The 14,497-nt window shown below is 41.7% G+C and overlaps 1 protein-coding gene across 10 annotated transcripts in view; it reads right to left on the bottom strand.

Moving 5' to 3' along the window:
• Positions 1 to 685: 685 nt before the first annotated feature.
• Positions 686 to 14,497, bottom strand: part of LOC106533269 (plakophilin-4) — a 76,014-nt gene continuing 62,202 nt past the window's right edge. For 7 of the 10 annotated variants that reach the window (XM_014029509.1, XM_014029516.1, XM_014029511.1 and 4 more), the window contains 10 exons: positions 11,741 to 11,924; positions 11,058 to 11,175; positions 10,264 to 10,455; positions 9,767 to 10,172; positions 7,155 to 7,347; positions 6,693 to 6,777; positions 5,280 to 5,397; positions 5,057 to 5,197; positions 4,289 to 4,353; positions 686 to 1,684 (listed from right to left, as the gene is read on the bottom strand). In XM_014029509.1, the coding sequence (XP_013884963.1) occupies positions 1,445 to 1,684; positions 4,289 to 4,353; positions 5,057 to 5,197; positions 5,280 to 5,397; positions 6,693 to 6,777; positions 7,155 to 7,347; positions 9,767 to 10,172; positions 10,264 to 10,455; positions 11,058 to 11,175; positions 11,741 to 11,924 (1,742 nt within the window). In that variant the 3' untranslated portion in view covers positions 686 to 1,444. The remainder of the gene's footprint in view (positions 1,685 to 4,288; positions 4,354 to 5,056; positions 5,198 to 5,279; positions 5,398 to 6,692; positions 6,778 to 7,154; positions 7,348 to 9,766; positions 10,173 to 10,263; positions 10,456 to 11,057; positions 11,176 to 11,740; positions 11,925 to 14,497) is intronic. The other 3 variants (XM_014029512.1, XM_014029514.1, XM_014029518.1) reach the window with 1 other exon arrangement.

Raw genomic sequence — 14,497 nt, 5'->3', positions numbered from 1 at the left:
GTTTGTGTTCAAGATGATCCAAAGACTTTTGTGTGATAACTATGTTTTGGGGTTAGTACTTACTGTGGGAGAAATTGAATTACTGGGGTTGGGATTTTAGAAAAGTACATATACTTAGGTTTGTATTGACATGTTTTTTTTAAAATACTTTAAAGAGTTTTTTTGTTTTATTGATCACTTAATTGGTGATTTAATGATCAGATGGGGGAGTGTGGTGGAACTAACACCTTTATGTTTAAGCAAGTAATTCATGACATCCTTTAATGACCTAGGTTTTCATGACTTGCTGTTCATCTGCAGATAGAATGATTAAACTCAGAACAAGATTTGCTAACAAGAGTCATTCTTAGATATCACTTGTGTTTATCTTTGTGTTTTCCATTGACCTTGTGTCAAATCATGCTAAGATGACATAATGGTGTTTGGTAATATATATATGAGGCCTCTCGAGACACAGTGTTCAACAGTAGTGTGGAGAGGCAGTGACAGAGAAGCAGAGGCACAGAGACAGGCCAGGTTGTTCTCTGTGTTTCCTGTTGTTGCAATAGAACTCAGCTGATCATCTCACGGAGTACCTTTATTTTTGGACCACGTATTTCTGTCTTTGTTAAATAAATATTGCCATAACAATGTCATATAAAGAAAACACACCTTTGCTATTAAAAAGATGAAACTACACAACAGATTTAAAAAACAAAACTGACCTTTTATTTATTTAACATGATTATGATGCCATCTTTTTTCCACATATTTGTGTAACTATACACCTTTAGAGCTTTAACATGGCACAAGTTATTTCATTTTTTAAACCAGTGCTGAGGTGTTCTCTGTATTTACAATAAAATTAAAGAAATGTACAAGACTCCATGGCATTACACAGTTTCAACACTAAAGTACAGATATAATCTCATCCCTCTGTACAGTCTATCGTTAATTATTCTTTTGTCTTTTTACAGGTGAGTTCATAATTCATCTTGGCTTCAGCACATACACATCCCCCCACATTTTGACTCTTACCTCGGACCCTCGCTTACACAACTCACACCTTTAACCATGCTATCACAGTTACGAGTTCCTTAAAGAAAATAAAACTAGTATCTACACACGACATGACTTCTCTCACGGTAGTGTCCAATATGGTCTCCCCCGCCCAGCATGATTCCATCGTCTTCTGCTAAAAGAAAATATTCTTTAAAAAAAAACATTCCTTGATTTCCCTCTTTGGCACACATCCCGTCTCTCCATCTGCAACCGCTCAGGTGAACTCCTCCTCCAAACACGCACATCCACTTGAAAACAAACACACTTCCAAAGACTGGTTCATGAAAAATATTTCTCATGTGCTTCTTCTTTCTTTTTTGTTTTTCATCACCCCTTATACCCCCAAAAATGAGACCGAGGGGTGGATGGAAGTTCTTGAATGGCAACATAAATGTCTTCACAATTATACCCAGGAGTCAGGAGAACCCGGGTACTGCTCAGATCGGTACGAAGGCCTCCGTGTGCTCGTGTAATAATCCACGTAGTTAGCTGTGGATTTCAGTCCGTGAGGCTGGTAGTCCACTGTAGGAGGGTAGGTGATGACTTCTTCTAAAAATGTGTCGTTGTAGCCATGAGGGTGCTGCAGGTACATTCTGTAGGTATCGTAGTTCCTCCTGCTGGGCTCATCTGTGTAATACACAGGCTGCAAGACAAACAGGCAAGAAGACTAATAGATTATTAGGTAGAAACACAGAATACATACAAATACCTGGTAGGTACCCTATACAGATTGTGATACAGTACTCTGTACTCTGCTTCATCTACTGTGCTTTTATGTCTTATACTTAGTACTTTGTGGTTTCTGACCTGTGAAAGGTGCTATATAAAATTCACTTACTTACTGTAAGGACTGTAAGTAAACCTTTTTAAGTAAACCCATTTTTATATTTGTATTTATTTTTTATTTATTGTGTAGTTATTATTGTTTTGAATTTATGTGAACTATGTACGCTATGTATTTTGTGTTGTTTTATGTTTAATGTGTGGACCCCAGGAAGCGTAGTTGCAAAAACTGCAACTAATGGGGATCCAAATAAAAGAAAAGAAAAGAAAGACACCTGTAAGCTCCCATGTAGTACCAGGTACATACTAGTAAAATAACAGATATGTAACAGGAATGTACCTGTTACGTTACTGGTATGTACTTGATACGTATCAGGTACATACGAGATAAGTAACAGGTACACACAGATAAATAACATGTACATACTCTGTCAGTACAAAGTAAGTAACAGAAACAAATTAGGTACAGACCCTGTAAGTATCAGGTACGTACACATTAAGTATCATGTAAATAATGCTTAAGAACCAGGTAAATACAATACGTACACTGTTAGTAAAAAGTACATACTCTGTAAGTACTAGGTAAGTAACAGGTACAAACCAGGTACATATGCTGTGAGTACAAGGTACATACACAATACAAATCAGGTAAGTAGGTCAGTAAGATCCAGTTAAATACCATGTACATGCTCTTTAGATCCCAGGGTTTGTACCCTGGGATGTAAAGTAAAGTACATACCCTATAAGTACCAGGTACTTTGAGGAGAGGGTCTCTGCAGTCACCAAGTASGAGTTTCTTGTTTTGTGGGAGGAGTTTGTCCAAGACGTGATTGGTCTGGTTGACTTTTGTGGGTGTAGTTTGTTAAAGATGTCTTTGGTCAGATTGACTATTTTGGGTCGAGTTTGAAGAAGCTGGGGTCAGCTGGGAATAGCTTAGTCAAAACGGCCAGAAAGCAGCTATATTTTTAAATATAAATATTAATTTTATACCTAACTCAAGACAGGAAGGGCTAGCTGCATGAAATTTGAACACCTTACACGTGGAGGGATGTGTAACAATTCTGCTCAGTCAAAACGGCCCTAACCAGTCTGTAAAACAATGGCTAAAAATGAAAATGAATATTACTCATAACTTGTGACAGGAGGCTGCTAGCTGCACAAAATTTAAAGTCATTAAATTATATTTACATGTTCACAATAATTTTACTGTTACCATTATTTCCTCTTTTAAATTGCCCAATTACGATTTTACATAGCTCCGCCCAAACAATCATGGATAGGACAAACCCCGCCTATACAACAAGAAACTCCCTCTATGTACTGTAGAGACCCGCACTTGGGTACTTTTTCAGTAAGTACCAGGTGTGTACCCTGTAAGTTCAAGTACTTTTCCTGTAAGTGTTAGGTACATATATGTACCAGGAAACTAACAGAAACATACTAGGTTGTATCATGTGTTGCTACCAATTATATGAAAAAATGCACATTTTTAATTACATTCCATTTAGTCAAAATTGCATTCTTTATTAGTGAGAATTTAAATAAAAGATTACTAAAATTACATTCCTATGAATATAAATTATAGTTTAATGGCTACACAAAATAGACTGTTTTAGAGAAAAATAAAAAAAAGTTTCAAAAGTTTAAATGGTCATTTTAACATTTGATGGCTCGACTGGATATGCATTGGAGATTTTCATAATTCATTTCTTCCAATTGAAAAATGAACCTTTAATGTAACCTCTAACATTCTTTTTTCCTAACCCTGCTCCACATTTCAGAGTTCGTTCACAACTTTTTCTTCTCTAATATGTGGTTTGGGCTTTCAGATCCAAATATCTGAAAAACAGGTTCCTTCTTATAGGAGTTTTATATCTTGAAGCACAATATTTAGGATAGGAAAACTGTGCTTGTGAACATCAGTGACTACTTTATCAACTTCTTCACTGAGATTATAACATCTGGAATAATCAAAATTATCCATTGTGTGCCTAAAACCTTCAAAATAAAAGCACTGATTTTGTAATTTGATTTAAAAAAGTATGTAGAACAKCGCAAACCAATTTCAGATCAGTTAATAACAAAACATGCAAGGGTACTGAAATTTCAGCAAAAAGCACATTTTTTTTAGCTGATTTTCTTTTTTATTTTAATACAAAGCTAAGCACACAGAACATCCCAATCCCAGCAGTCACCCTCACTCTTGCTCATACAATAGCTGATGAGTTGGATTATTCCCAGAAATGCCAGTAGAATTTGAGCCAGACTCTTTGTATTGGTCAAGTGAGGTAGAAGAACTGATCATCATCACGAGTTTTATAAATTGAAGAGAATAAATCAAATACAGTCTCAATAAGTTAAGTAGTGTGTACAAATATGAAGTGTTCTCCCATAAATTGTAATCCTACAACGAAGAGGCTGTGAGGTACGACCAGATTTTTTTTTATGGTGTTATTATATTCACCTGTGTTCTTCTGGGCTCCTCCCTTGTGGGTGATGAGTAGTAATACGGAGACGGTTTGCCAGACCCTGAACAAGATAAAAATAGTAATAAAGTGAGCGTGGCGGTGAATCAAATTGTGAGACTTAATGCAAAAAAACACCTCATTTCATATCAGCGGGGAAAAAACGTCGGCACATCCCCCCAAAGGGCAAACGCCTGTATTTAGATACAGCAGGATCAAGAAGTGCCGGGGCTTTGCTGGAGAAAAATAACACAAAATAATAGAGCTGGCCCCAGCTGCTCGGCTGTTTATATAACCCATGGGATGGGTATTTTCATTGGCACTTTATCAAACCGGTGGATTCCAGAAACTCAATTTCCACTTGCACACGTGAGACATGAAACGTTGAGGCTGCGGCTCAGTCTGTTTATTCTGCCCGCGCCACCCTCTGCTCCCACCAACCAGCYTAGGCTGGCGAGGCCTCTCGTCTGGCTGGAGTATGTCTGGGTACCCACTCACTGCCCATCTGTGAGCTCAGTCTTGAACCTGCTGCTAATGGCACCATTGTGAAGTGCCCTCACTTAGCCCACTTTGAAGCTGTGCAGGAAGAAGCTCTGAAGTGATCTGAGTTAACTGGCCCCTCTGTCCAGGAGGAAATCATGAGAGGAGTTCAACTTTTATCTTGGTTGGAAAAGGAGACAAGCAGCTTCTCCAGTCTGGTGCAAATAATGAGGGAGATTCAAATGAGGCTTTAAAAAAAAAAGAACCACCAGCTGCCAGATGAGTACCTGTATACTGTTTTCTGTGAATACTGCCGTCTCCTTGGTAATTATAAAATTGCATAGTTGACTGAGGTCTCTGATAGTCTCTGATGGAGTCTCTATGCTCTTTGATGCCCAGCATTGCAGGAGATGATGTGGCACTGGCGGCTGCGGAAAAAAATAAAAAAATAAAGTTCAGYCTTAAATTTCCAGAGGTCCATTTCAATAAAAAGAGTCTGACCGGACATACCGGGGTGGCTGACTGGAGACATCTGAATGGTGCTGGTAGGGAGAGTGGGCTGGGACTTGAACCTGTCCCTCTCAAGTGTTGACACGGGTGTGATGAAATGGTTTTGGTTCCACCCGTCCTGTAGAGGCAGTAAAGGAACGGTGATAYTCTGAGTAACTAAACAAGGCTCAATGTTACTAAACCCCATCCTGTTTAAAGCCACAGTTCATACSCATCATATAACATAGCTTAGCTAGTAATTCTTGATTGACATTATCATCATTGGGCCTGCATGATAAGCAATAAATCAATTAATCGCACTATAAACTAAAATGAAGTCAAAAAATTGAAATGAGGTCGATAATTATAATTTTCCTGCTTGTTTGTTTTCTTCGTGTCTCCATCTTTGCTACTCATTAGCCTAGGGAGGAGTGAACTCTGGCATCGGGTGCTGGCGACGCCTCAGGACGCCCTCAGGGCACCATGCCGAACCTTGGGTTAGCCGAGAGTTTTGGAAGACACTTACAAAATGAAGTGACTTAAGCCTGAAACATACTCCCCCCAAACTGCCGATGTCAGCATGGGTTGTCGCAGTTTAATGACAAAAATTATGTCACCGGGCTTTGCAGCGTRGTGTCGACAGCCACTTTTGGCACAACCCGCCTGCAGAACTTTTTACCTCCTCCCGCGACGACGGTAATGTGTGATTGGTCTGAAGTTCGTGGGCGTGTTTCTTTGTGCTGAAAGCGCTCGGACACTCAAAAGAAAAAATAAAAATAKAATAACTCGCTTGTAGAGCTAACTGTTGAAGCAGAGTTTTATAAAGATAGTCAAACCGAGAAAAACTCAMGGCGTGTTTGTGCTGAAAGCGCTATGCGCTGCATTTACTTCAACCATTCGGTAAAAAAAGAAAGGAAAGAATAAAATAAAAAACCAACTCACTCCCAGAGCCGAATGTTACCAGGAAGCAGAGTTTTATAAAGATAGTCAAACCGTGAAAAACTCATGAATGGAGATTAAACAGACGTTGTGCACGGAGGAACCTGACTGATAAAAGCTCTTGAGCTTTAACCAGGACAGATGTGGATAAATACATCGGGTGAGTGACGAGTACGACTTTTTTTTCTGCCTTGTCGACTGTTGTGGGGAGAAATTCCATGCGGTGACGTATGCTGCAGCGGGAGGGGGGTTTCCCGAGCTCGGCGCGGGGTGTCTCAGGGACTATGAAAGGTGTGTGTAAAAACGACTGCTGAACAACCACGTGACCGCGCGTTGACCTGTTGGCATCGGAGGGAGTATGTTTCCAGCTTTAGACAGAGGAAATGGGAAGCGATTTTACAGCTGCAGTAGCTGTTGTTGTGTGCCATTTTCCCAATTTCGTARGTAAATGTCATAAACGTCTGTAAGCTTCGTAAGCGTTCACGTTGAACTAACCTTTTTGTAAATGGTTCGCAGATCCCTGTACTGCCATAGTGTGTTCAGCACCTGAGCTGCGGCTTTCACCACCTTCGTCGAGTATCTGAAAAACAGTCAAACACTTGAACATACATTTCTGAGTCCTTCTGAATCCCTGCAACCTGAATTAACTTTACATTCTGCACAGTGCAGGACAGTACGATCGACGGAGAAATGTGTCCTCGGCGTGTTTTAACCTGGAATGTTACTGACTGTACAGCAAGCTAGAAATAGCTGCTGTACCATCGTTCCACAGGGACGACAAAGCTCGGTGCACACAGAAACACCTTCCCTGTGGCTGTAACGTCTCCTTCTTCAAGCATTTAAATATACATATAACAAAGCCACAATTCATTGTCCAGGACAATAAAAAAAAAGAATGACTAAAAAAATCAAAGTAGTCCATGACAGTTTTGACAAAAACAAGCTCCAGCAGCACACCTGTCTCCTCTGCCCTTGGTGATGTTGACCAGCTTCTCGATGCCGCCCGTGTCGGCCAGAGCCTTCGCGTTTTCCATGTTTTTGCTGGTGACCTCGTGCAGGGTGCAACAGACGGCTGCCACGGTCTCGTCCGACAGCAGGGAGGTGTTTCCTCCAGGGAGGCGGTTCACCAGGTCCCTCATTGCGTACTTCCCTGAGGGGAAGGAGGGAAGGCGACGTGAGACACGCAGTTAACACAAAACATCCTGTACTGCGGGTTTATGGGAAGGAGCTCAGACACAGAGTGAAAAGGGGGAAASTTGCTGCACATGCAAGAATACGGTCTGTTATGGTGTTTCCCTGTGTTGCAAGATGTTTATGTAAATGTAATCCACAATGACCTCAACAGCCATGATGCTACTTCAGTATCAGGAACAATAAATTAGAAAAAACTGCCCACTACACTGCAGGCTCAAGCAGTATAAAGGGTGCTTTGCATGTATACATGTAAAACACCCATCTTCAATTGAAAAACATGAAGAAAATAAATGTACACCCATAAGGTGAGGAAGAAAAACATGAATTTAGTCATTTAATCMTTGAATGTCCCACAGAAAACTGGACCTTGACCCTTCAGGTTAACCACCCTGACAGCTTAACTTTGACTTGACTTACAACTTRTGGTTAAATATTACGCAACTCTCCTTTGCAGAATTTGATTTGTTGTTTTTCAGGCACACCCTTGGCCTTTAAGCACTTTTATTTTTATCTTTTTCAAACTATGCTCAGCTTCATTTTGCATGTGGTGTTCTGTTAACACACCACATCTAAGGCTACGTTCACACTGCAGGACTTAATGCTCAATACTGATCTTTTGCAAAATTCTTTTTTTTGTGAGGACGTTCACATTATATTTTAAATGTGACCTCCATTTGACTCCAGTGTGAACTCTCTGCAGCTCTGCTGTGACCTGTGTGCTCAGAAGACGACASGATGTCACATTCAGCTGGCTGTTTACAGAAGCAGCTAAACATGGATGCTACTCATTAACATGTCGATTCTGAAGTTGTTGTTCAGTCAAAGGCAACAAAATAAATATCTGACATGCTTGTTTAGTTCAATGTTTACATCTGAACCTGCCTCTGACCAGAGGCTTCGATGAAGCATTTTATCTTTGGAACAAAGCGACTTGCTGGAAGTAAAGTATCGAGTAACTTTAGTATAAATATGGTCCACGACTGATGCTGGACGATACTATCATATGTTTCTGTAGATTCTCAGTCATCCAGGACACAGAAAAGTAAAAAAAAAAATACAAATACAAAACAACTGGACTTCTGTTCTATAGCTGAAGTCATGTGGAGCTGATTTAAACAGAATAACTCGAGGTTAGTATCATTATAACTGGATCAATCTGCTCACCTTAGGACCAGGAGTTCATTTGACATCAGATATGTATCAGATTCAGTACATTATACTGAAAAAGCTTGGGTCGGATTTGAAAAAAATGTAATTTGTCACGTTCAAACTGCCATATAAAAATCCGATATTGGTTGACGAGTAAAAAAATATGGATTTAGGTCGCATTTGCCTGCAGTGTGAACGTAGCCTTAAGCTGGAAACATACTCCCTCCAACGCCGACGGGTCGACGCGCGGTCACTTGGTTGTTCAGCAGTCGTTTTCGCATACACTTTTCATAGTCCCTGAGACACACCGCGTCGAGCTCGGGAAACCCCCCCATCCTGCTGAAACATACGTCTCTACATGTAGTTTCTCCCCGCAACAGCCGACAAGGCAGAAAAAAAAGTCGGACTCGTCACTCACCCGATGTATTTATCCACATCTGTCCTGGTTAAAGCTCAACAGTTTTTATCAGTCAGATTCCTCCGTGCACAACGTCTGTTTAATCTCCATTCATGAGTTTTACACTGTTTGACTATCTTTATAAAACTCTGCTTCCTGGTAATATTCGTTTCTGGGAGCGAGTCGGTTTTATTTCATTTTTTTCCTTTTTTTAACCGAGTGGTTGAAGTAAATGCAGCCCACAGCACTTTCAGCACAAACAAACATGCCATGAGTTTTTCTCAGTTTGACTATCTTTATAAAACTCTTCTTCGACAGTCGGCTCTACAAGCAAGTTTTTTTTTTCTTTTGAGTGTCCGAGCGCTTTCAGTTTCAGCACAAACAAACACACCCATGAACTTCAGACCAATCACACATAACCATCGTCGCGGGAGGGGGGTTAAAAAGTTCTGCCGGCGGGTTGTGCCAAAAGGGGCTGCCGAGCCGATGCTTCGAAGCCCGGTGACGTAATTTTCGTCATGAAACTGCGACAACCCGTGCCGACGTCGGCAGTTCGGAGGGAGTATGTTTCCAGCTTAAGTTTCAGCTGTTTAGCTGAAGAATCTTTCTAAGCACATTACAAATTGGGCAGTTTGTATTTGACCACCAGCTTAGGATGTAAACACCCTCTTTAAAAATCCCAGCTAAAAGCTGGCTTCTGACTTAAACATGAGCAAAGTAAAAGCGTTAAACCGAACAGTCTTCACATAAAGTTCATGCAGAGTTTTGTTCAGCTAACCGGTACCAWTACAGGACAAAATTTACATCTAGTAACAGTGGAAACTCTGACCTATGAGCTCCTTGTTCCTGATGTCCAACGCCATGTTTCTCAGAGCAGTGGCGACTGAACACACCACCCTGTCGTTGTCCATCCGCAGCAGTTCCACCAGGATGGGCAGGCCCTTCTCTTTACGAACAGCTGCACGGATGTACGCTGCAAACTGTACATGTAGGAGYCACTCAAACGTCAGAACGCTCTTCATGTCACACAGGAAAATTGCTTTAGATGTATATCGATGTACCTTCCAGTTGCCAGCTGACAGGTTCTGAAGGGATCCAGCTGAACCCTCCAGAGTAGCAGGATTGGAGCTCTCAGCCAACAGAGTCAAGTAAGGTTTAACCACTGAAGGGTGCCACAACATCTCTGCCCCCTTGGGAGACTTGGAGAAGCCTGGAATTGGTCCCACACCATCCCACTGAAAAAAACAAGACAACTTAATGTAAACTACGAGAATAAACAGACTTGGTACTTTTTGTGAAAGTTTTGTGTACTCTTCGTGCACCCACCAAGTCTTCCTGCAAGCCGTTCTTCTTCTTCTTCTTTTTCCTACCCCAGCAGCTGGAGTCCACCTCTTTACTGGGCGACTCCCTGCCCAGGAAGCCGTCCAGCTCGTGTCCACCCATCAGTCGGGACGGCATCATCTCCAGCTCCAGACGATAGGAAAGGTTCCTTAGAGTGCAAATGCAATTCTCCACAATCTGGCAGGTGCAAGAAGGGGTGGGGAGGGAAACAAAGCTTCAGAGTGGGCACTAATAGCTGGGGCTTTCAAAATCACCATAACAAAAGCAACAATTAATTTAGTGCAGCCTGCTATCTACAGCCGACATGTAGGACGCAGGCTTGCTGCTAACTGCAACATTTCAATTAAATGTGGACTCTAAGGGTCTCGGATTAGAAAAAAAAATTGAACACAAGGATTTTAAATCGATGCTGGATGACTTTTGTATGAGTTCGCTTCATAGAACGTCAATCAATAAAATAAAGAGAAACAATTTTCCACATTTCAGTTGTTACACATGACTATGTAAGTCGCTGACAAAGCAAATATTTATCAGCAGAAAATTGTAAAACTACTATAAAGCATGAATCTTGAGATCTACTGTGGTGCATGCATTGGTTAAGCTATGAAAAAAAGCACATTAAACAGTTGCTGCTCACTGCTGAGACACTCATTTAGTCACAGGCAATAAAATGATTCAATAAGGGTAAGCCTCTTATCGTGTGGCAGCATATTCTCCTTTTGGCTAAGTGTGTGCGCTCGTTGTGATTATGGGCGGACAGGAGGCTTTGTGTGGCGTACCTTGCTGTCGAAGTCAGAGGTGTTTACGCAGGCTTTGATGACGTATAGCAGTGAGTCAACCAGGCCCTCACAAGTACGCATTTGTTTTCTGGCCTCCTCGCCAGCTGAACTCAAGTTCCTTTAAAAAAAAAAAAACACAAACATTCGTTATGGCTTTGCACACAGGCAAACACACAAAGTGACAGCTCCGTGTGTGTCCCACTTGAAAGCGTCATGTGGGCTTTGTCATTCTCAGACTCCATCTTTAATGTATGAGGCGCGTTTGTTTGGTCTGACTCGAGTTACTACGGTATTTTACGGCGTAAATAAGAACCCATCAGCTACACCGCCCTACAAAACTGTGCACACACATACACACTCAGCTAACTGTCTCTAATTAAAGTCTGAGCTCCTAACAATGTCTTCAAAGCAAGAAGCCAAAGGAGAAAAGCTGGTATTATTACATCGTCTTTGACTAATAGACTTTAAAACAGACAAGACAGGCAGTAACTGTAGCAGAAAATATATAATTAAGATTCTGTTTTGTGTGTCTGTGGTGAATCAACTCTGTTTTATTCGCATTTTAACAATAATAAATCAATTTGCCCATGCGATGCAGGATGAGCTCATCTCTAATCGGCTGTAACTGCATCAAATGTCCACAGAGGGGCGCTGGTGTCCAATGAGATCATCAGGTGGTTTACCTCAGACAGCCGCTGGTGTTCCTCAGCACCAGGGAGGAGTGGAACTTCAGCTTGTGGTCGTCGTCGAAAGTGGAGCTGCTCCAGCCAGAGTGAGGGATGATCACAGTGTTGGTCAGAGTCGATAAGGCGTCCCGGATGATTGTCATCTTGACGGCGTCGCACGACGAGAGGTTCCACAGCACCCCTGAGGAGGAGGACGCAAACAGAGCCTCTTGTTATGTCAGCTGTCATGTGCAGTTAGAGCAACCTCTGAGAGGGAAACAACAACCTGCGAAAGGCTCAGGATGCTGCAACCAAACAGGCCGATATTCAGACAAAGAGCCTGAGAGGAAAATATCTTTTTTTGAGAGTGAAACCACAGCTCTATTAGAGAGACATCAGAGGTTTCCATCATCTGTGGTGGATATCCTAGAAGGACAGATTATTGCTTGAAATGGGGGGAAAAAGGGACGAGGCAGAGATCCACACGGCTTAGTCAGTTGAAATGAAATATAAATAAGTTAAAGTCGCCAGAAACCACGCCATCATTTCCCTCTGTTCAAATATACTTTAGGTAACTACAGATAATCACGTTCAGTCCTGACAGCCTTTGATGCCGCATCTGTCGAGGATTACCCAGCGTGTAGCATGTTCCTCTAATTAGACGGCTCTTGCTGCAAGGCTTACGGCGAGGCACAGGCCGACTTCTGCAGAGCGACTGTAACCRTGCAGGAGGTGAAAGCTGCACGAGCTCGAATGCGATGTAAATTGTCAGCTTCCACTCAGAAATTACCATGATAAAACTTCAAGGGGCGTGGTACAGAGGGATAGAAATCCAACTCTGGTCCATTTTTGTCCAACAACTACTTCACTTTGCTTGTGCAGAACACAGCCCGTGACCTGCAGCCCCGGGGCCGGTTTTTTTACACTGAACTCAATTTTCATATGCATTATATACAAAAGTGCTCTCAAATCTTCCCTTTCCCAAATGATGTATTTATTTTCTCTCAGCACATAATACTCTCACTCAGTTTGAAGCATTAGAGATGATAAAAGTCTATAATAGGACTCAGGAGCCCAATTCAGACACTTCTGGCACAAAGCTGTGCAGAAATTTATACCACAGACACAGTGTCTCCACTTGTGCAAGTCATTTAATCAGCAAAGTTCATTTTAATCATCCCTAAATGCTTCAATATTTATTAACTCCAGACATGAACTGTTATTACTTCACTTAATATTGTGTCAAAATATCACAAAAAAGCTACGTTTTCCATGCATATTGGAAGCTGTCGGCGGTGTAAGTAGGTGCAAAAAAGCCAAGCATCAGGTTAGCATCTTGAGCCAGTGGCACGTAATAACCAGGGTTCGTACACTTTCTCCACAGCAAAATTCAAGCACTTTTCAAGCACTTTCAAGGTAAATTGTCAAACCTTTTCAGCATCAAACTCTGTGCCACTTTTTCCATTGAGTTTTATAACCACAGCACACACAGCAGTCCCTGTGTGAAGGGAACATATTCGTCTAAAATATTGTGTAACAATAAAAATCTGCAAGTTATGGTATTAATATGAGATTGACATCTAGGCAGAAGAAGCTCAAAAGACATCATGACAGTATGAATGATGGGAGATTGCAAAACCACAATTAAACCATTAGCTAACCTATGCTAGCATTTTCAATCAAAATGTTWTGTTGCTGCACAGTTTAAATTCCAACAGATGACAGAAAACCCTAGCTTGATCCATCCTTTAAACAATCATTTTGCAATTTACCTACAAAGTTAAGCTAGCTTAACTTTACTACTATGGATTACCTTTTATCATGGCTCGAGGGCACTGACTCTCCCACTGTAAACAGCTGCAGGTCCTTGCATATCTTACAGGAAGCTGCGTGAGAGTTTGGTCCTTGTTTCAGCCATGTTTTATTAATCTAGCGTTTTTCGAGCCAGCGGACATTAAAACGCCTGGCGTGCCGTTTTCTCCCGCTCGCCGGAGACGTGCGCCACTAGAAAGACAGTTACGTGTTCAAAGCAGGTCTGCTTCATAGCTGTGCCGGAGGACGCCGCTGGTCCGGTGGGTGGTCTTTTCATCTGGTGATGTCTACCGCTCACATGCCGATATTATGAAAAGGAGCAAACTCACTCTGAGAGGYAGCGAAGCTTCTGAGACTTCACTTAAAGTGAAATAATTGCTTGCTATTTTGCACGTTTTAACGGTAAAAATATCAAAATGAGGTGTTTAAGCCATTAGAGTGATCTTTTTGACAAAACTGTGCAGTTAGAATATCAAGCACTTTCAGAAATTGAGCAGTTTCCAAACCTTGAAAACACTGTTTAATCAAGCATTTAACAAGGATTTTAAAGCACAAGCACAAACCCTGAAAATCATTTCTCTTGCCACACACATTAGGTTTGATTCAAACGGGACCTCTAAAACAGGGATAAACCTCCTATCCCTGCTGACCAACTTCGCCCATTTAACTTCCCAATCAACTCAGCCCACAGCCCGCCTCCAGCCCTTTCCTCCACACCCACTCTAACAACAATTTGTAGAAATGAATGTTCTCTGTAGGATATTCGATTGGTGCTACAGAGGCAGCATGCTGAGGAAATCAGCCGCAGGAATTACTGAGGTGTGACTGACAGCCCTGTCAGTGGTGCAACGCCAGGAGCAATACCCATAAGTCATATCTGACAGCAGGATGGACCGAACCTGTGTGTGTGTGTGTGTGTGTGTGTGTGTGTGTGTGTGTGTGTGTGTGTGTGTGTGTGTGTGT

This window comes from Austrofundulus limnaeus, unplaced genomic scaffold, assembly GCF_001266775.1.
Source record: "Austrofundulus limnaeus strain Quisiro unplaced genomic scaffold, Austrofundulus_limnaeus-1.0 Scaffold917, whole genome shotgun sequence".
NCBI lineage: Eukaryota > Metazoa > Chordata > Actinopteri > Cyprinodontiformes > Rivulidae > Austrofundulus > Austrofundulus limnaeus.
This window is presented reverse-complemented; position numbering and strand designations above follow the sequence as displayed.